The sequence below is a fragment of the Notothenia rossii genome, assembly GCF_949606895.1.
Source record: "Notothenia rossii genome assembly, chromosome: 10".
NCBI lineage: Eukaryota > Metazoa > Chordata > Actinopteri > Perciformes > Nototheniidae > Notothenia > Notothenia rossii.
Genome location: NC_136908.1, coordinates 48,842,744 through 48,865,162, shown reverse-complemented (window position 1 = coordinate 48,865,162; position 22,419 = coordinate 48,842,744). Strand labels below are relative to the sequence as shown.

At 38.4% G+C, this 22,419-nt stretch overlaps 2 protein-coding genes across 2 annotated transcripts; one reads left to right on the top strand and one right to left on the bottom strand.

Moving 5' to 3' along the window:
• Window positions 1–502: 502 nt before the first annotated feature.
• tcp11l2 (t-complex 11, testis-specific-like 2) lies at window positions 503–10,852 on the bottom strand. The gene is made up of 10 exons (XM_079656362.1): window positions 10,693–10,852; window positions 7,946–8,108; window positions 7,169–7,301; window positions 6,166–6,286; window positions 5,715–5,938; window positions 5,450–5,586; window positions 5,045–5,226; window positions 2,102–2,283; window positions 1,840–2,012; window positions 503–1,122 (listed from the first exon to the last, which is right to left on the bottom strand). The coding sequence occupies exons 2-10, from the start codon at window positions 8,094–8,096 to the stop codon at window positions 860–862; spliced, it is 1,566 nt and encodes a 521-aa protein (XP_079512488.1). The 5' UTR covers window positions 8,097–8,108; window positions 10,693–10,852; the 3' UTR covers window positions 503–859.
• Window positions 10,853–16,509: 5,657 nt separating this feature from the next.
• Window positions 16,510–22,286, top strand: depdc4 (DEP domain containing 4). Its single transcript, XM_079654514.1, has 9 exons — window positions 16,510–16,641; window positions 17,523–17,946; window positions 18,534–18,688; window positions 18,802–18,997; window positions 19,432–19,679; window positions 19,819–19,961; window positions 20,096–20,221; window positions 20,349–20,427; window positions 20,556–22,286. The coding sequence occupies exons 1-9, from the start codon at window positions 16,566–16,568 to the stop codon at window positions 20,753–20,755; spliced, it is 1,647 nt and encodes a 548-aa protein (XP_079510640.1). The 5' UTR covers window positions 16,510–16,565; the 3' UTR covers window positions 20,756–22,286.
• The last annotated feature ends 133 nt before the right edge of the window (window positions 22,287–22,419 follow it).

Here is a 22,419-nt window from a genome sequence, read left to right as displayed (position 1 = left end):
TTACATTTTTTAACCAAAATTAGCAGCTACTTGAAATGAATTTGGTCTAAATTCTATTAAAACGTTGTAAATCTAAAATAATCTGTAAAAAAATGTCTGTTGATCATAACTTCCCATCTTACCTCAACAGTCTAGTCAGCAATTGTTATTGTAAAAATCTAATTTGTATTCATTATCCGATGTAACATCATTAATATTATTTATTATGGTTGAATGTAACTTTTGTCAATTTTAATTTATGAATCTATGTAATAATTGAACAGCATTAAAGCTAAAACACAATCACACAAGGTCAATGTTTTTACGAGATTAAATATTATGCAATAATACAATGTACGACTTTCAAGATAACATGGAACCATATTTCCATTTTATATATATTGTGTGATACCCATCTACACATATTTTCCTCAAATAAATGAAGAACTGGTGAAATTTTTTCTTTTTATATAATCATTTATTATATTAATTGGGGGCAGAAAAAAAGAAAAACAATTTCCGATATATTCACGTTAAATCTTTATAAAAGTACACATCTGCTTTAGCATCTCTCCTGTCCCGATGGGTTCTAACAACCAACACTGCAATACTGTAACAACTACAGTACGTCAATATGTAACAAACATAGCAACTAAAAACATATAACAAGTATTTCCATGGTACATAAGTCAAAGTAGTAAATAAAACATATGAGAAATTATCAACCAAAACTCAAGTCAAAACTAAAATATATAAGTCAAACACAAAGATACTCATGCAGACAAACTCTTTATTTTGCAAAATCCTGGACACTTATTTCGCTCTCGAGCACAAGCAGAAGAAACACTAAGACAGCATAATTCAAAATTAGGATTTATTTTTATTTAGAGGTGACTGAGTCCTGAGCGGTGTCCTGAGGAGGGTTTGCTGGTGGTGGGCTGCTGTTGAACATCAGCTTCCGTAAGATACCCCCATAGGTAGGTCCATAAACTGTTATATTGTAGTTAACCAGAGAGATGAACCTTGCTCCCAAACATGCTAGTTCAGGCTTGATAGCAGTCAAGCCAACTGGTACTTGTTCAAGTTTGCTCTGAGGTTTAGGATCACAGATGAGTACCATGAAGTACTGCTGCACACGGTCCTCTGCACGGAAACAAAAAGAACAAGCAGTTAGGAAATGCAAAGAAGAAATCCATGTTTGGTAAAGCTAATAAAAAATATCTTCTTGAGGATGCATTCAAGATTCATTGTCATAACATATACACAACCAGGTGTAGTTATGTAATGTATGAATTTAGATCGCAGGTTCCTCAACAGGGCAATTACAAGACATAACATTTTTTATATAAAAAACAACAATACAAATAAAAATAGTGCAAACTCAGGTGTTTAATAGTCTTATTGCCTGTGGGATGAAACTGATCCTGAGTCTGGTGTTTTTTTTCCTGATGCTGTGGTACCGCCTGCTAGACGGCATGCATGTTTAATTGTTAATGTGTTAAAGGTAGGGTAGGTAAGAATGGAGAAACCAGCTCGTGTGCGCTAGAATTTGACAGTACGCAGTCGAAAAAAATCTGCCCCTTCCTTCAGACTTCCTTACAGAGCCCCTCCTCCAACACACACAAACGCGCACATGACCAATGAGGGCACGAGATAAGTTTGTGCACGAGATGGAAGGCTGACAGGCAGGTAGGCCATCCAGTTATCTGCCGCGGGCCGAGGCAGGAATGGTGAGTTTTAATGAGTATAAAAAAGTATGTATCAAACTGTCTGTTGCATGACATAATATAAATATACTATTCATTTTTGACATTGATGCATAATCCTCTTTAATTTGGATCACTCAGCATCCTCTCTTACCAACGAGAGTGCGGATGGGGTTGTCCTTCTGAGTGATGCTGAGAATCTGGCCTGTCAGGGTGGCCTGCAGTGCGGGGGACAGCGGGGGGTAGCTCCTCTCTGTCAAAGACTTGTTGAGCTCGCTGCAGATCTGAGCACTGACGCCCTCTAGTGCCTCCTCCTGGTTAAAGTCCCTGCAGAGAATATGAGGAAGGTTCTGGTTAGAGATCTTTTTTCATGTAAAATAATCTTAGATCATGGTTATACAAAAAAGACAACTGACGGGCTGTGCATCCCCTCCAGCAGCACACCGGTCATCCTCTTCAGGCGGCCGGACAGGAGGGGCAGACCCTGGATTGCCCCCCCGACGGTGCTGAAGATGATGAGCAGCACCTCGTTCACCGCCTGAATCAGCTGCAGCTGCTGCTGGATCTTTTGCAAACGTATCTCGTCATTCATCAAGGTCTAGAAAGGAAAACAATTCAAGTTCATATTAGTTTGACATTTTTTTTTTTTTTTTTAAATACACTTATTTGTTAATTTGCTGAGATTAGATGAGAAGAAAAACTTAGCTAAGCATAAAGACCGGAATCAGGGGGAATCATAGTTGTTGTCATAATTGAGGATTGACAAAAAAGCTTTGTATGATTGTTCTAAAAAAGCCTTATGAATATTTATGAGTTTATTCCATTTACAATTATACAGTGTTTTAAGAAGATTATAATAACACATTACGGACTGTTGCAACCTTGTGCAATAAACCTGAATTGTGCACAGTGGCGACTCGTCATTAGGGGCAGGCACAGCCCAACCTAGTGTCAGCAGAAAGTCATTCAAATAATAATTCCAAAAATATGCAAAAAATATATTTCTTAAAATATATTTTAAGATCATGTTTAGTCATCTGATTGGTCTGTACATTGCTGTTTTAGTCTGCATTCTACTAATTAGTGTCTACAGTGTGCCTATTGAGCCGTGTTGAGCCAGCCCCGATCAAGCCCCGATCAAGCCCCTCTCTCTGCTGTCAAAATGAATGGGTGCTGTAAAAACTACACGGCAAAGAAATTATCACCAGTGGGGAAAAGTGCTGGCAACCCCACCAAAACGTCATCTCATAATTAAGAACTGATTGGATGTAAGTATGTGTGCTGCGAAAAGTGTAGTTGTGAAGAGGAGACGAGAGGGCGCAGCTTATAGCGATTAAAATCTGTAAAAGGAAAGAAAATGAATGAAGTGAACCTCTACTGCAGCTTTGGTAAGTTCATTTGATGTCATATCTTTTGTTGATTTTCTGTGCTTTGCCTATAGCCTATTGCTCTGCTGGATCGATTGATATTGTGACCTTGGTGATGAGTGTCTGTGTTTTCCTTATAAGTATTGCTTTGTGATGGTGCCCTTTACTGCATGTATTAAGGTGCATTACAATACGACATCCCCACGCTGTGTACATAAATGTATGCGCTCACAGTGTTGCTCCGTGCTCTTTATTCAAGGCTTCCGACAGTATGCAAAAAATACCCCCCACCCCCTCTCTCTCTCTCTCTTTATCTATCGGAAACATGGATAGCCTACAGCTATTTGTTTACGTGCTTAAAAAAGCAGTATAAGCTTATATATAAACATCTAAGTTGTTTGTGTCCCCACCACTTTTGTACACTGATTGTGCAATACAATCACATTCTCAAATGTCTCAACACAATATGATACTTATGTAACTTCGTGTTTTTAAATTGCTGCTACTCATTTTTAGCCATGGATGTGTACTAATTTCAATTTTACTACAAATGTGTTTTTCTACCTATATTCATAAGTGAGCTCAGTCTTTATTATTGCATGCCTCTTTTACCTGCTATGCCATTTAGACCCTCCAGAAAAACGCGATTCTGCGATCGCAGAATTTAAGATTTTTAAAAGGCCGCATATTTATCAAAAGGCCGCATAATCCCCGCATTTTTCCACACAAAGTTGAGAAAAAAAAAAGTTAACTCGTCTTGCCGTGAAGTAGTGATGATGATGACGCGACGTCATCAGCTCGCGCATCACAGAAGGTAAACAACACCGTAGAGTGAACGTGTGGAACTCACACGATAGAGAAAACACCAAGATGAAAAATCTGATCCATTTCATTTACCGACGAACATTTCTGCTAAAGACCGGGCAAAGCAGTACCCCGATGTCTTTCACGAACGTGGGGGGAAACTATTCTGCACCCCGTCCAACTGTGTGTTGGAGCCGTCTATGGTTGGAGCATAAGAGAAAATCGACGCTTACGACCCACTTTGATTCATTCAAACATTCGAAAATGCTTTCTGCTGCTGCAGACAAGAAAGCCAAACAACTCACGTTCACCGAGGCATCAACCTCCAAAACCCTTTCGAGGGCTACAAGAAACGAAGTGAGTAGCCTACAAGATTGAAGCTGGTCAGATAACGAACGAGTAAATGAAAACAGAATGAGGCACATTAAAGACACATGTGAGAAATCTTCCAAGACTTTGAAGTGTGCAGTGGACAACAATATATTGGCCTTTTACTCTTTTTATCTCTGGCTTCTCTTTAAAATGGAAGAGAGACAAACATTCTGCATGTGTGTTTCTGTATAATTGCACACACAAGGTTAAAGGTAGGAGGCATAGTGTGTGTGTGTGTGTGTGTGTGTGTGTGTGTGTGTGTGTGTGTGTGTGTGTGTGTGTGTGTGTGTGTGTGTGTGTGTGTGTGTGTGTGTGTGTGTGTGTGTGTGTGTGTGTGTGTGTGTGTGTGTGTGTGTGTGTGTGTGTGTGTGTGTGTGTGTGTGTGTGATTAAAATAGCCCAATTGCTTTTACAATAAATAAACATTGAATGTGTTTAATTGAATAGGAAAGGGGTTTAACGTTAGTGGCAGGTTGTGTGTGAGAGAGAATAAATAAGACAGCCCAATATTTAAAAAATAAAATATATTCTTTTTCGCAACTTCCCGCAATTTCACCGCATAAAATCACATAAAAACCCTGAATGTTTAATCGCATAATCAAGGATTTTTGCCCGCGTTTTTCTGGAGGGTCTAGCCATTTTTGCTGTAACACTGTACATTTCCACACTGCAGGACTAACAAAGGAATTCTGATTCTGGTTATAAGCATGTTTATATTAAGACAAAAACTACTCACAACATGCAACAACCCACAAAACAGAAATTGTATTGTATCTTCAAAACACAAGATACATAAACAACTTCAGATCACTCTCACCTCAGGCAGCGGGTTCTTATCGTTCTCCCATGTTAGGATGTGGAGGAATGCAATGTTGAGGGCCTGGAAGGGCCCGGGGACCAGCTGGCCCTTCCCCTGACTGTGAGTCTGTTCTTCTCGGATGTTGTTCGTCAGCTCCTCCAGGGCGGACTTGAGCCACGAGGTGGTGTGATTCAAAGCACCTAAAGTAGTCAAAAAAATCATGCAGATTTAGGAGATGGTTCTTCTGTCAATAATAAGAAAGTCTTGTGTTTATTCCACTTATATAATATCCAACTTTATGTTTCTCACATTAAAATCTGATATTTTCTAAAACGTGATGAATTGTGTTGCAACAGAAATGATAAAACAGACTTTACAGACAGTATTTAAAGCTGTAGAAAAAGTCGTCCCTTGTTCACTCACTGGGGGTTTTGTCCAGAACGCTCTGAAACATTTCCCTCTCACATTCCGCACCGTGCCTCTGCAGCAAAAGCCTCAGAGAATCGACTTCATAGTTGATTAAATCAGTCTTCATCAGGTCCAGCAGTCTGAAGATCTCCCTGATGTGTCAAAAATAAGAGCCTCTGTGATGGACTTGCTTTTAAAAATAGCAACATAGGTAAAACATGCATTACAGAAAAATCTATCTTTGGTCACAATGTCTCTAAAAGCTTTAATGTGTGCTTACCTGAACATTGTCACCATGTTATCTGAGTTTTGGCTGAGCTTCTTGATCTCCTCATCCCTAATGGGACAACACAACTTGCCCATGGTGGAGATAATGTAGGAGGCGAGCCCCTGGATGTCTACAGCATTATTGTCAGCCTGCTGACGAATCAGGTCCATGTCCAGCACCTCCATGATCTGTGTCCGCATCCGATTGGCCCCCGGATTAAGAAAGGACAATACAATCTGTCCAGAGGCAAAAATCATAATAAGTCTTACATCTGATCAGTAATGTTACTCGATTGGTGACTGTTTTTCTACATATAGTAGCCACAAAGGAGGTGATAGAGATGAAGAGAAGCAGATACAAAACTATCTTCAACATGGGAGAGGGCGCTGTGGATAAATGTCGGGAAACTCGGCGAGAATCAATCTTACAGTGAAGCTGTAAACATCTCATTGTGTGTGCTGACCTCTCTGATCTCCGCCAATAATCTGATGGCCTGCCCATACTCAGGAGGGTCGTCGGTCAGCTCGGACGCCAGGATGTCCCAGAAGGCCTTGTGGAGAGTATCTCTAACTAGCTTAGTAAGACTTGAAAAAAGAAACGGAGGATTTAGTTTGGCTGAGAATGTAATCTGTCATGAAAAAATGGCCATTCATGAAATGGGCATTGAAGGAGAAAAGGTCAGTGTTGTTATCAGGGTGGGGATTGTGCCAAAATACTGAATAACTGGTTTAGGTCATTTTTTTTAAAATAAAAAAACCCTCCTTTATTAAGTATCGAAAGTATTTCTTAACTTCTGCCTTATTATTGATATTATCATAACTTCCGCTGTCCCTTTCTTTGCACTTCCACTAAATAAATGATTCTCTTTTCCTCTCGTCTCCTCCCCTTCCCCCCTCTGAATGTCTCTGTCCACTTCACTGTTCTGTTTATTTCAGTGCTGTGTTAAAGATTAACATAAACACAGATGGGCAGATGTTGGTGAATACAGTAGAAATGGTAACACAAGGTGTACGGGTCAATGGGCTCTTTACTATAAAATGCCATCCAATTCTTATTATATTGAATATGTTTGATCAAAAGTTAGTGTCTCTATATCATTTCTACAATATTGTTTATTTAGACAAATAAAAAAGGTACTTTAATTCATTAAACATGCAGATTAAACAATTAAGATAATTTATTTTGAGTAATTCCACCTCTTGTCTTTAACTGAAACTGAACACATTAATATGTTTTTAATTTTGAAGTAGCTGATTAACATTTTAAGGTGGTTTTACAGTTGCTAGTCATTCTAGTTATGAGCAGATAAGCTATTATATTGTAAAAATGACATCAAGCCTAATGTAATTAGTGATCTAGTTCATGTGAATTGTTTTTGTAAAGCTTAACCGATTGGTTAACAGATTGGTATTTAGGTTCATTAATAATCCACAAAAGATGATCAAGATCCAAACAACGTTTCATACCTGCCCTCAGGGAGGCTTTGTGGTTCCACGTGGAAGTCTTGGTTCACGGCGATCTCATGAGCGAGGCGGAGACTGGACAGGTCTCTGGCAGACTCCATCACTTCATCCAGAGTTAAGGTTTTGGGTGGGCTTGCTGTGATAAACAAATATTGAACAACCTTACTAAATAGACAATTAAGAGCTGAAACAGAAAAGTGGGAACATCAAATGTACCGTTGTGTTCGAAGAAAAAAAGAAAAAAACTAAAATACTTCTGCTTTAAATTGCTTTTGTCACCTTCATTGGAAGCCATTGGAAGAGTACTACATTTCACTGTGCCGTATCTAACTTTTCATTCTGTTCTTGTTTATCTTAATCTATTTACATGTACTTGTTACTAACAACATTTAGCTATTTGTATTTATTTAGTTTACTTCATCTGCATTAATTGCACATTGGTCTTGCACATTTTTATTCTACTCCGTTTCTTCTTGCACTATTTTTATAGTTTTTCTAATTTGTTTTATTGTTTATGTCATATATATTTATGTTGCATTGTAAGGGGAGCCTGGGACTTAAGATTTCCATTGCCATATCTACACTTTAGCTACTGTGCATGTGACAATAAAGCCTTTGAATCTTGAATCTTTGAAGTCTTGAAATATTGTCAGCAGAATCAATAATACTCAGTCTCAAAGTTTAGCCTGACACCAAACAAACCAGAGTGCCTTTCCTGAGAAAAAGATGACTGCACCCAGGAATGAAATCAGTACGTCAGAGTCTGAGGGGTGAACTCACAGGAGGGAGTGCAGTGTTTGCTGGAGCCGTCGCTGGTGAAGCTCTCCCGGGAGCTGGCTGAGGTCACGCTGTCGCTGCGCTCTGATGACGACTCCACGTCCTGCTGCTCTCCGTCGGATGTGGAAGCAGGTCGCTCATCATTGAGAGGCATCTTGGGTTACAGCTGCACATGAGAAATCAGTAACATGACCTAGCTTGTTGACTACAACTGTGATTTCTGAACGCTTCTTCTAATTGAACTGGTTCAGCAAGTCACAAGTTAATGAGTAGAATTTTCACAGCAGCACAGGAACAGGTTAATCATTCCCCCTTTGCTTGGAAACTACTATTGGTATTTATACAATAGTAAAATATCACTGACAGTTGATGTCTGCTGATATTTATTTTCTTATTAGCAACACATCCCATGAAAAGACCAAACCGCACAATAAATTAAACATTCTAAAAAGTATTTACAGAGCGGCCAAAAGCAGATTATTTCTTCTGTTGTTGTCCAAAAACAGGTAAATGTGCCAAACTGTTGCACAGTGTGAGATGTTTCTGTAAGAAGACATTGATTTTGACACAAAGCCAATTTAAAGTAAAAATATATTGGAAAACTAAAGTGCATTCAATAGATTAAATGGTCACTAACATGTGTTATTAACTCCTGTTTGGGTAAGAACTGCTACAACTGTGCTGGGTAGCTTTAGGGAATAACTAAAAACATCTTCCATAGCAAAACAGACAATAACAAAACGTCTAAATGTCTAAATAATAAGTCCACGGAGTAGAAAACAACAGACTAAGCCTTTACCTAACTGCCAGAGCAGTTAACAGATTGCAACAAAAACCGGGCAAACAAACAAAAAAACTGCCGGTGGGCTAGTCTCTATGGAAACAGAGATAGCTGCCTTGTTGCACAATTTAACATCTTGTTAAAATCACTGATGATGACGCAGGGAGTCGTTGTGTTTACTGCCACAGAGTGAGACAACACTACCCAAGGTCAGGACACAAACAGGATCCACTTTCATACCTAGGTTTAAATGAGCGCAACAAGTGAGACTTTGTCTCGGCCGATCTTGTTCCTCCAGGGGCAATACAGGACAACAGAGGGCTCCTCAACCTACAACACGATCCTGTTACACCTGTCCCACCTCTCTGTCCCACGCTAAATATACATACATTAACAAAACAAAGAAAGCAACTTTTTTTCAGACCAATATGAGCTAAAACCCATCTGTATCCTGGAAGTTATGTACATGTTTGTACCATTATAACACAAATTGTATGAATTCACCTTGATTACTGTCACACCTTTACTGAAGAAGGCCTGTTCATGTTCTAATCTGCTAGCACTGTTTAGGACATCCACTGCTGGCAGAGTGACCATTGGGTGTTCCTGTCCCTGGTCTCAGTTATCTGCTGCCAAAAATGAACACACACTCCCTCGCTGCTCTTTTAGTTTAAAGATAGCTCAAGGGGTGAGGGGTGTGTGACTTCCTTCGTTACATCATCTGCTAGACTCGACAGCTAGGTCACGGCAACAAAGAAGGCTAATTTTCAGAGATTATAGGAGAGAGATGGGAGCAGTACAGTTCTGGAAACTGATTACAGATTAGATCTACTCAGTCATCTGCTGCTTCATCACAAGAACTCCTCTTAATGAAGTCTGAATGTTAGGTCAAATGTTGCAGTATGCAAAAAACAAGATAACAAGATCCGACATGTGACATGTATTGACATAACAAAAAACAAATAATGATTTAAAATAGGTCTTTACAGTTTATTGTAGAGTGGGGCTGCAACTAATGATGTTTTTGATCATTAAAATCAACTAGCCGCTTGTCTATAAAATGTTTGACAATGATGACAAATTTGACAAAGATTAAACAATCGATATATTGCTCCAAAAGACAAAGAAATTCAGTTTACTGTCATGGTGAAGTAAAGAAACCAGAAAATATTCACATTTAAGAAGCTGGAATCGTGTCCCCTGAAAAAAATTGCAAAAATAAGTCCAATAGTTTAATTTCTTAACTATCTGATATGACAATCAATACCTTTATTGTAGATTGTAAGATACAGCACTGGAATGCAATGAGCTATTCACAATACATAATGTCAATATCCTATAGCCTCAGGTTTTTAGAAGAATGCAATGTGAGGTCCATATAAAGGGTACATATTGTTACAGTAAGTGCTGCAGAGACAAAGAGTGTTCTTGGATCAGATTCGACCGCAGTGTAATGTAAACAAAGCACAGGAGCAGGGGGACGGGGCTAACCACACGGGGACTCTCGTTATTGGCTGCAGCTCCCTGTCTCTCACCATTCGGAGAAAAAAAACATCCAAACACGCCTGAGCAGTGGGTACACGTGATCTGAGCAGCAGACCAAAACAAGAACTTCATGCACATTTCACATCGAAAATGTTATTTATATGTCCACGCATGAACCCTAACAAAAACTGTCGAAATAAAGACATTATGCTGTTGACATTTAGGCAGTGTTCACCGTATTTGTTATTTGACCAACCACTGTGTCTATAACAGACAAATAAGTCATGAAATTGGTCCTTTCGCATGGCAGCCATTCTTTGACATTAGCGTTCGTGCCAATTGGAAGCTTCGACAACTGTACCAAAGTTTCCGACCCACAACAAACCCAAACGTAAAGTAAAAATGGACGTAAAAGTTGTCAACAACACCAGCCGAGTGATTCTCGGTTTAAAATACAGTAACATTTTAAAAAAGCGACTTTTACCTCATTCAAGTCTCCAGAAAGAGAGACTGGTACCTAAAATAGCTCAACTCTGAAGGGAAGATTCGTCGACCTCGTACTGTAATGCTCGTCTCTTCGTTTAAAGGGCTGTAGTTTCCCCAGCTGGCCCTAAGGACAAATAGGCGAATCTATTACTCACACAGGGGTGATCAACCGCCAAATAATGGCAATAAACGGATTTTGAGTACACATTGGAGTATGTGAAATAAAACAGAAGTATTTTAAAAATGAAATATACATATTTTAGCCCAGTAAAGGCAATATAATACAATATTATACTCTATCGCCCTTGGTATAAATGGTACGCTCCGCTCTGTTTCAGGAGAGGACGTCTTGTTTACGGATGTGACCTCAGTGACAGAGGGAAGTTTGTTTTTGAAAGATGAACAACCAATTGAACCGAACTAAACATTATTTTGAAGGCTTCTTTTTGCGGCATCTAAAGTATTGAAATGTATTTTAAACGTTTCCGACACCGATGATAAAATTAAAAAAAGTTTGGGTAGGCCTATTGTAATTACTAAGTATATTTTTACAAGATGTGTTTCTACATTGTTGTCTTTTGGACTCGCCCCACATTTGAAAGTAAATATACCTCAAGGGAAGTCATTACATTTTGGTTAAGAATTGTTATAACATTAATAAAACTATTTGATGTGGCTGGTATATGGTAGAGATGGAGTGAACAGTTGTATTGCTGGAAGCCACTAGAGAGAAGTAGTGAAGCAACAGGATGTGTTTTTATATAAATATTTATATGCATTCAAATGACTGTCCTTCTTCATACTGAGTGAGTGGTATGTTTAAGTTGATGATGTCTGATTGTAAAATTATTATGATGTTTTATTCTCTTTTTTCTTTATTTGTCAAAACTTGCAGACCTTGCAGAGCCTCTCTGGAGGTAATTGTAATTGTTCAATGTTGCCCACTCAGATGCCACATGACAACAAGCAGATTAAATGCTGGTAAAATCTTTCCGTTCAATGCTTCTCATAAACAAAACATTTTTGATGATAACATATCTATGGTAGCTATAAATCACAGTTTATTGGTTGCTTCCTGTGAATACATTCCTGGTTTTAAACAGGGAGAGAACCAACACATTCTCAACATAGGCCGAGTTGGGAGTGAGCATGTGTTGTGTTGCTGAGAGAACAAGTCTGTCATCATTGAGAAACATGTAGCTGCCTTTACAGAGAAAAATGTACCTCAATTGACAACTACACATTTGTACGTGACTTAAATATAGGTAAACATGCTTAAAAATGACCTATTTCTTAATAGAGACACATTTCAGACTCAGATTCAGAATATTATATTGTCCATTATATATATAATGGAAATGTGTCTTTGGAACTGGCAAATAAGATAACATAACACACACACATTACATCATACAATTCATGCACACACACCATTAGAGGATATGTTTAAGTTAAGTTCAAAATCCAAAGGGCTTTTTTTATTCGACGGTGGTAACAATGGAGTTATCAGATAATGCAAACATTAATGACACCTTGTGGCATGTTTAACAAGGTTTCTGTAGAGTCGTTGTTAATTCAATTTGTACAATTATTATGAAGGAAATTAGATCACACCAGGCACAATATGATAACATAAAAATCCAGTCATTATACAGGACTGTCTCAGAAAATTAGAATATTGTGATAAAGTTCTTTATTTTCTGTAATGCAATTAAAAAAACAAAAATGTCATACATTCTGGATTCATTACAAATCAACTGAAATATTGCAAGCCTTTTATTATTTTAATATTGCTGATTATGGCATACAGCTTAAGAAAACTCAAAAATCCTATCTCAAAAAATTAGAATAGTTCCTCAGACCAAGTAAAAAAAAAAGATTTATAACAGCAAAACACAATCAAACATTTGAAAATGTCCATTAATGCACTCAGTACTTGGTTGGGAATCCTTTTGCACGGATTACTGCATCAATGCGGCGTGGCATGGAGGCAATCAGCCTGTGGCATTGCTGAGGTGTTATGGATGCCCAGGATGCTTCAATAGCGGCCTTTAGCTCATTAGCATTGTTGGGTCTGGTGTCTTTCAGCTTCTTCTTCACAATACCCCACATATTCTCTATGGGGTTCAGGTCAGGGGAATTTGCAGGCCAATTGAGGACAGTAATGCCATGGTCAGTACACCAGTTACTGGTGGTTTTGGCACTGTGGGCAGGTGCCAGATCATGCTGGAAAATGAATTCCTCATCTCCATAGAGCTTTTCAGCAGACGGAAGCATGTAGTGCTCTAAAATCTCTTGGTACACAGCTGCATTTACTCTGGGCTTGATGAAACACAGTGGACCAACACCAGCAGCTGACATGGCTCCCCAAACCATCGCTGACTGTGGGAACTTCACACTGGATTTCAAGCAACTTGGATTTTGCTCCTCTCCAGCCTTTCTCCAGACTCTGGCGCCTTGACTTCCAAATGAAATACAAAACTTGCTTTCGTCTGAAAAGAGGACTTTGGACCACTGTGCAACTGTCCAGTGCTTCTTTTCCTTAGCCCAAGTCAGACGCCTCTTCCGTTGTCTTGAGTTCAGAAGTGGCTTGACCATGGGAATACGGCTATTGTAGCCCATTTCCCGGACACGTCTGTGAACAGTGACTTTTGATACCTGGACTCCAGCTTCAGTCCACTGTCTTTGAAGCTCCCCCAAATTCTGGAAGCGACTCTTCTTCACAATGCTGTTAAGGCTGCGGTCATCTCTCTTGGTTGTGCAGCGTTTCCTGCCACATTTCCCCCTTCCAACAGACTTTTTGTGGATGTGCTTTGAAACTGCACTCTGTGAACAGCTTGCTCTTTGAGAAATTTCTTTTTGTGTCTTACCCTCCTGATGGAGGGTGTCAATGACGGTCCTCTGGACAGCAGTCAGATCAGCAGTCTTCCCCATACTTGTGATTTAGTTTACTGAACCAAGCTGAGTGTTTTTCAAGGCTCAGGAAACCCTTGCAGGTGTTTCGAGTTAATTAGACGATTCAAGTGATTCGTTGAACACCCTACTAGTATACTTTTTCATGATATTCTAATATTTAGAGATAGGATATTTGAGTTTTCTTAAGCTGTATGCCATAATCAGCAATATTAAAATAATAAAAGGCTTGCAATATTTCAGTTGATTTGTAATGAATCCAGAATGTATGACATTTTTGTTTTTTTAATTGCATTACAGAAAATAAAGAACTTTATCACAATATTCTAATTTTCTGAGACAGTCCTGTATATTACAAGAAAGAATTTCTACTGTGTGCATATTGGATTCTTAGGGTTTACGGGGAAATGTTAGGCTGGATAAGGCAAACAATCGTTGAAAGAACAGAAGGTTTTTTGTTAAATTGTATCTGATTCTATAATTTAGGGTACATTTCAAATCAACAAAACAGTACAAAAAAGTGTTCTTTCTCAATAGAACAATCAGTGGTTCAAGTTAGTATATTCTTTAGTGTAACATATCCACTAGTTGCAAAGTTTAAACATTTTTTTATTTTATTTTAAGGGAAAGGATGTTTTCACTACTCAGTTTGTATATGTTACGGACAAACTTAATGTCATTACAATCATTTGATTAAGTCCTGCACTTCAAGTAAAATCCAATTTGAAAGGCTCTTAAGTCTATTCTACCATATATCCAATGATTTAAAAAAGTTAAAAAAATAATTGTATTAAAGTTTTGTTTTTTCATGTGATATGTTCAGCACTATTATTAAGGATAGGGATATTTTTTATTATAAAACTACCATACAGGTCATTTTGATTTTTAAAGAGATGTCATGTGAAACTCCAACCTGTGTAGATGTACATTATACTATGGGATATCAGAAGCACTATTTTAGATATTTAAAATTTGAAAAAATGAGGTGCTACATCGTTGACAATGAGTCAAACATTTTACGCAAATAACATAGTTGACTGGACACATTATTAACCATCAGCACTATGTTCATTTCAAGGCAGAAGTGCAAACATCAATTGATAATGATGTGTAATGATGTCTACGTCATACAAACACTAGGTTACCTGTCAACTAAGTTACTACAGTTACTACAGTGGGTAACTTAGTTGACAGGTAACCTAGTTGACAATTTCTCTATTTTGACCCATCATTTCAATGGTAGGCCTTGCCCTTGCCTGGATGACCATGTCATTATCTTGAATGTCAAGTACTTGAATTTAAGTATTTTATCAAATATTTGATATATGTTCTATAACTTAAGATAGCTTATGTTTGATCAAATAGGTTATGTATTTTTAATAATGTAAAGTATGGTATGGGAGCGGCAGCAATAGTGGCAAACCACGTGACACAGAAACAAGAAACGTGCGCCGTCGTTTTCAACGCTGTCCGTAGCTATTTGGATGAGGGGAAGAAATGCCGCATACGTAATGGAGAATATAGCTTGCTAGAGCAATTAAAAAAGTGGAGAGGTGGTAATATAACTGGGGATTCAAGATGTCAGAAAGCAAGTCATGCTATGCTACATGGTATTTACAAATAAACGCAAGATTGATGGCCAACAGCTAACACTATATGATCGTCCAATGACAAAGGTGAATGAGTTCAAATACCTACTGTGGTTTGATAGCAAATACACATGGAAAATGCATATTAATCAAGTGGAAACAAAATGCAAAAAAGTATTACATTTATTGCGAGCAGTAGCTGGATGCAAGTGGGGCGCAGACAAACAAGCATTAATAGACATTTACAGATTAATTATGAGGTCCACAATAGACTGTATAGTGTATGGAGCAGCAGCAAAAAAATCTCTTTTAAAAATTGATAGAATACAATATAAAGCATTGCGGCTGTGTATTGGAGCGATAAAGTCATCCCCAATTAATGCAGTTCTGATAGAAGCAGGAGAGACACCTCTGGAGATCAGAAGAGAGAAACTTGCTCTATCATACTGGGTCAGACTACAAGGAAGTGGAGAGGAAAATATTACAAACAGAATACTGCAGGATTGCTGGCAATATGCAAAGTTCCAGGGTGGGTTTGGCTGGACGAGTAAGGAGAGAACGAGGACATAATGGAGTGAAGACCATCACGTTTGCCAAAGCAAGCCCATTTAGCAGTGTTCCCCCATGGCTTTTCCCAGAAGCTAATATGAGTATCATAGAAAGGAAAAAAGAGTGGCAAATAAATGAAGTGGGAATTAAAACGAGTATGTACCTGAAGGAGTACTACAATTACCTCAACATTTACACAGATGGTTCTAAGAACAAGGAAGAGAGTATTGGATGTTGGAGTTAATATTTATAAACAAAGAAAAAGAAGGGAGGAAATCATAATAGCTAGACTCAGAATAAATCACACAGCATTGAATGGTACGCTGTATAGCATGGGGAAAAGTGACAGTGACAAGTGGGAACTGTGGAGTTAAAGAAAAATGTAGAACGTATCTTGTTACATTGTGACATCTATAAAGCTGAAAGAGAAAAACTAAAGGATAACGTTTTAAAGGCAGAGAGGGAGTGGAATGTGGTTGGTATTCTGAGAACAAAAGGAGAGGGAGGGAGTAAGAGCTACAAGGCACTGTTTACTGTTTGCTGAGTGAAACTGGGGTAGGAAAAATAATTTAACATTAGGTTAGAATATATCATAGATTGTTGTTTTGTTTAGTTTATTTTACGTTTTTTGTTTATTTTTTCATTTTTGATTAGATCATAGATATACGTCCATGAGATGGAATGATATGATGATTGACACTCATGTACAGTAGGTGGCGGTATGCACCTTAAAGTTGTTTGTAATCCGCCAAAAACCGACGAAGAAGAAGAACGTGCCCCGTCGTCTTTCTCAAACGTATTACGTCACGCATTTCTGGTGATGGCGGTCGATTTGACTCCTCGTTTCAGAAGGTTGAACAGCCAAACAAGAAGCTTTCGTGAAAATATACAGCATGGTAAGATTTTAGCACTTACGCTTAATACGTTTGCATATAGCTATAACTCTACCTTTATATTAATACAACCACACAAACCAGCACAGCCGTGTATAAGAAATGCAAAGTCGCTGTGCAGTATTGACATAATAACCCAACGGTCGTGTTGTCAGCCTTCCATTATGTACAAATAGATTTGGTAAATTGTATAATGGATAATAGTTCAGGGACATTGCATAAGGTGTCAGCATATGGTGCACAGAAGTTTTTGTCCTGTTTTTAAAAGTAGCTTTAGCGAAGTGTAGCAAGATGGTTGTTCGAAAAAGTGTGACTGCTTTACGTACTTTAAAAAAAGTAGGTAAACATATTACCATGTTATGATATTGTTATTACGGTAAGTAACTGTTGTAATTCTTAAATCTAAAACAAAAGTATCTGCTTTTATTAGCTCATTATATATTTTGAAAACATTAAATTGTAATTTGTAAATGAAATATTTGTAGCTGTCAGATTAATGTCGAGACAATTAAAAGATTTCCCTCTAGAAATACTTTAGTAAAGTAAAAGCGCCTAAACTTTGCACATAGAGTACTTGAGTAAATCTTCTACTACACTATTGTAACACTACTGTTTACCAATAAAACAACAATGAATATGCCAGTACAAACTACTGTTAATGTTACAGCATTTACTGGTCTACCTTCATTTTTAAAGTAAGCAAACTTTGAGTAATGGTCATTATTTCTTATGTCATTACCTTGTTACATATCTTATTTCCCCCAATCCAGTGTTTGCTCTTCATGTTCACCTTTAGTTTGACACAGAACATGGTTATGAGTAAATTGTAATTGTTTTTCAAGCTGTTTTGTCCCCTTTTCCTCTAACCCTCTGTCTGCTAACAGGCTTCTCAGGGCCTTTCGGGGCCACCCAGCTGTGGCACAACATCATCCGGGCCCTGCAGACTCAGGTGGAGGTGCGCCGCTGTAGAAGGCATCTGCGCGTTCATGCCGAATGTTTCACGGGCTCAGACGCTGTGGATGCCGTCCTCAGCTATCTGATGCAGAATGTGGTGTTTTGCACGAGTGAAGTGTCTCGCCTCAAAGCTGCTCGACTGTGCCAGGCTCTGATGGAGGCCAAGGTGTTCGAACCAGTGGGAACCAAGCTGTTTCGCAGGGACAAAGAAGTGACCTTTGAGGACAGCAGCTGCAGCCTTTACCGTTTTCTGGAATATAAAGTGTCACCCAATTCTGCCATGAAGGAGTGCAATAGTGACACAGAAAACATGCCTCCAGAGGAACAGGGGCTAAAGAGGAAGAAGAGTTACAGGTAGGCTTTACTTTCAATTCCCTGTCCTGTAGTGTAGAAGCCATTTTTGCTATTGATATTGATATATTGGCAGCATTGACAGCTTCTTTGATTTTATTATATGTTTTATGATGTATTTGCCAGGTTCTTTCCTAAAAATGAAGCATTGAAGGCGAGTAAATAATCCCTTTAGAAGTTAAACAACTTCATAATTAACTATTCAATTCAATAGTGTTTGACATTATTGACAGACATACCCAAAAGATCCTTACTTTTTATATCAAGGTTCAGCTTCTCTAAATAGACCTAAGTGAGTGGTTAAAAATAGGGTTCCCACCATCATGAAAAAGCTAGAAATTAGAATTTCAAACCTGTGGAAATATTAGTTCTCCTTAGAGATCAAAAAAATTGTCTAAATGTTTTAATAGAATAATAAACATTGTAAGTGCAATATGCAATTCTCTTTGTATATGTGTACTCATACGCTGTGAATTGTCGTGAAAGTTGTATTATTGGTCCTTGAGAAGTCATAACAAATGTTAAACCTGTGACCATTCAAATGTGTGGGAACCCTGTATTTAGCTCCATCATGCTTTTTGTTGTTGCAGAAGGCTGAATGAGGTGCGGACGATCTGTAATCCCCTCGCTGTGGGACCATTAGATCGGAGGGTGGAGAGGCTGCTGAGGAACATCAACCTGCGACCAGCCTCATCTCCATCTTTAAAAACAACTTGCACTGCTGCTGCTTTTCTGTCCAAAGCTGGTAAGATAGAGTTCTCTTTCTTCAGTAGTATGGAGAACAACAGCCTATGACAGTTTATGGATGACCAATATTCTTTTTTTCCTTATATTTGTACCTCTTTCCTTCTTCCGTAGTGGTGGATGAGGTCTGGAAGCAGCAGACTCTGCTGCAGCTGCTGCAGATCGTAGAGCTGCCCATGCTGGACTGCATCCTGACCTCTCCTGCCAGAGGTCAGCTGAAGGCCTGCAGAGCTCCTCTGGCTTCACAGGACCTGGTCATCTCCAACACTTTCCTGGACCGAGAGCTGCCTGACAGCCTGCACCTGCCCCAGTCAGTGCTCCCATCAATACTGCAGGATTATTTTGCAAAGTAGACATACAAAAATAAATCTACTGAGATTTTTACTTTTTCAATCTCTTTCAAATAATTAACGGAACAATTATACAAATGAAATCAACAAGAAATTCTCATAAACAATATAAAAAAAACTAAATATTACATAATCAAACAGGAGTAGAAAGACGTATACCTTTCTCCATTACTTAAATATTTTACTACACCATTGCTTTTATGTACAACCCAAAGTCAATCAAAGATAAATCCAACAATTACCACATGTTTATTGTACCAACCCTAACTCTTAAAAAATATATGATTTTGTACAGCTTCTTGAATTGATTTGTGTTTGAACTTCAAACCAGTCTAGAAATGTCTCCATACATTGAATTCCACAGTAAAAACCTCTTCTCTTTCATGGCTGACAGGTTGGATGGTTGGCTGTCGGCAGCAGCAGACTGCTTAGAGCTGTTTCCAGATCAGCTGATTGTGGTTGCTGGGGAACAGCTCAGCCAACAAGGTGGCACCTTCTCAGAAGACGACCAGGCGGAGCACGTGGCCAGCCAAAAGAAACTGCTCTTTGACACCATTGCCAAGTACTACAGTGGACAGGAAAAATATCCACTCCTCTCAGGACGCTACCTGGACATACATGCTGCAATTCTGAAACTGCTGGGTGAGACTTTACACTGATTTAATGGTTTATGGGATTGTGAACTGATTTTTTTTTTGTGTCCGTCCATTAAGATGAATCCGTCGTAGAGATAATTGATATTTGACGTCCCCTGTCCTCACCATGTCTTGTGTCTCTCCAGATGAGGGGAAGGTGCAGGATGCCATCCAAGCATCTCAGCTGTGTTTTCGGCTGCTAGAGACGAGCGTCAGAGACGAGCTCCGGAGACTACTCACCTTTATGGCCACAGCAGCGCACCCAGATGCCTGCCGTCTGCAGAAACAGGTCATTTTTTATACATTGATCAACTGCTTTTTTTTGTTTTAATCCAAACTTTATTTTGTAGTATTATATCCACCATTGAATCAGTGGAAAATGTGTTTGAATCACCGTTTCCTTTGTAATATGTTTCCTTTAAGATCGATAACAGGGCCTTGGTGTGCCGCACCTTTCAGAGAGCAATCGTCCAGAATCTTGAACTGACTCGATGCCAAAGCGAAACCCTGGTGCTGTTCCTCATGGACAATTGCACTGAGCTCATCAGGGTACACGTTCATGTTTTGATCAGTTATCACTAACATGCTTTTCTGATGTAATTGAATAAAGTTGAAAAACTACTCACATTTGTTTCAACATCATTTTAATGATCCTTTCTCCCCTTAATGAATACAGACTCCTAAGTCCCTTGTTGAATCTGTGAGGAGAACACTGAGGACGATGCAGCAGGGCCAAGATCCTGACTCAATTGCCAGTAAGTCAAATACAACTTTAAATAAATGTGCACACTCTTGCTAACAATACACCTTCTAACATCACATGAAATAACCCAAATACATTTTCTAATTGTACGTGGAAAACAACCCCCTCTGTGTGTTGCAGCGTTCACATTCTGCCAGCAGGTGACGCCAGAGGAGTACGAGGATCAGCGAGAGGCTACCACTCTGCACAGCCTAAAACAACTTCTTCATGATATTGCCTCGAGCAAAACCATTCCCGTCAAAGAGAGGAGGAGGCTGCTCAAAGAGTTTGAAAAACATCACCCCGTGGTCTTCCTCCAGCATCTTTCCAGCACCTTCTAAAAAGCACAGCTGGAGGGTTATTGGTTTGAATTCCCAGGTGCACTTCACAACCCTAGTTTGTAGTGGGACAGCGCTTACACTGAAGAATGATAATAATTTTATAATGTGTACCAAAACCAATCAAAAGCTTCCATACATTCCTTAAATTCTCAAGAGGCCTACAATATTGGTTTTATTTGCAAATATTGCATCACGTTTTTTTATCCCACATTGGCTACATTTTTGTAGCAATAGATGCATTATCTATCTGATGAAAATCGCATTTTAAGTCAAAAGCTTAATTATAGTTGTGAATAGTTTGCACGAGTCCATACATAATCCATTATCAGCCCATCTTTATCATCAGAGGCCTTAACATGGGTAGTAATCTGTTGCACTTGCCATTATGTGTCAAATGAAATGAGTAACCATTTTTGAACTGTAGAATCATGATGCTGATTTAATGTTGTAAGTTGAATAATGTTTACTGAGGGCATTTGCTTCTCTTTGCTGGATTGTCCTGGTATTACTGTAGAATGTAGTGTGTGCAAACGGAAGGGATTACTGAAGAAAATGACCCTTAGGCGCGATCAGACACCAGATGTAGCCAGCTGTTTGCAGGCTGCAAGTGTTGGACTGCTTTTGAAATAATTGATGTGCTTCTTGGTCCTGCTGTGGAGACTGTATTTGAATAGGTTATTGGAATAGCTTTGGAAATGGAGCTGTGGTTTGCAGAATTAATGCTGAGTACTTTAATCAAGAATAACCATATTATGGGAGGCTCTTTTGTCTCCCTGTGTTGCTGTAGCAGACTGTGTGGTTAGTGGAAATACTGGAAATGCAACACTAATGTAGCTGAATGAGGTTGAACGCTAAATTGTTTTTGTTACAGATGAAGACAGACCTTTATTTAAAGATTTTAATAATGAAAACTAATATGAATTGCTAGGGTGCAATATTGTACCAGGCTAATCAGGTTAATACATGTTATTTTCAGGGGTTTTAAGAATACTTTAGTGCCATTATCATGGAATTGCCTTTTAATTGTAACTTTTTAGAATTGTACTTGAAAGCTGGACAATGATCCTTTTTATGGAAGATGTTTAATTAATAATGACTTAATGTTATTTTAAGAAACCTATTTAATCTTTGGTAATGCATCAATTTGATTGCATTCTTTTAATAAATGAAGCCATGGTCTTGCATAAGTGATGTAAAAATGTTATCTCAGTCAGTATCTTTTGTTCTTTACATACACTGAAATCATGTTGGATTGCACTTTATGATGCTGAAACAAGCTTTATTTTCTGTTTGAATAACACGTCTAATAAAAGTTTAATTGAATTTCTCTCAAACAACTCTAATGTATTATTTATTTGTTTAGCCCATGTGTCAAGTTACATTGCATATACAATTAAACACAATATCAGAAACAGTCAGTTTTGTCATATCAGTCTTTTTCTCAGTGTTGGTTCATATTTAGTATCTTTCCAAATATAATGCTTTGTGCATTTTCTTGCAGTGTGTGGAAAGTATAATTGTTACTGCTATTAATACAACTAATAGGTTTTTCTGGGGCTTTAATATACCATAACTATGTGCATCATAACTTATTTGTACACAAATCTGTGATTTCTTTTGGAACGTTTGTGAAAACTGAGAATCACGATATTCTATGCAAAGTA

Excerpts from the sequence above, each read along its gene's own strand:
- tcp11l2 (XM_079656362.1), bottom strand. The coding sequence starts at position 8,096 with ATGCCTCTCAATGATGAGCGACCTGCTTCCACATCCGACGGAGAGCAG. Across the intron at positions 6,287-7,168 it reads CAAAGCCTCCCTGAGGGCAG|TCTTACTAAGCTAGTTAGAG; the intron begins GTATGAAACGTT and ends TCTTTTTTCAAG. Across the intron at positions 2,013-2,101 it reads CTGGAGGGGATGCACAGCCC|GGACTTTAACCAGGAGGAGG; the intron begins GTCAGTTGTCTT and ends TATTCTCTGCAG.
- depdc4 (XM_079654514.1), top strand. The coding sequence starts at position 16,566 with ATGGCGGTCGATTTGACTCCTCGTTTCAGAAGGTTGAACAGCCAAACA. Across the intron at positions 17,947-18,533 it reads AAGAGGAAGAAGAGTTACAG|AAGGCTGAATGAGGTGCGGA; the intron begins GTAGGCTTTACT and ends TTGTTGTTGCAG. Across the intron at positions 18,998-19,431 it reads GACAGCCTGCACCTGCCCCA|GTTGGATGGTTGGCTGTCGG; the intron begins GTCAGTGCTCCC and ends CATGGCTGACAG.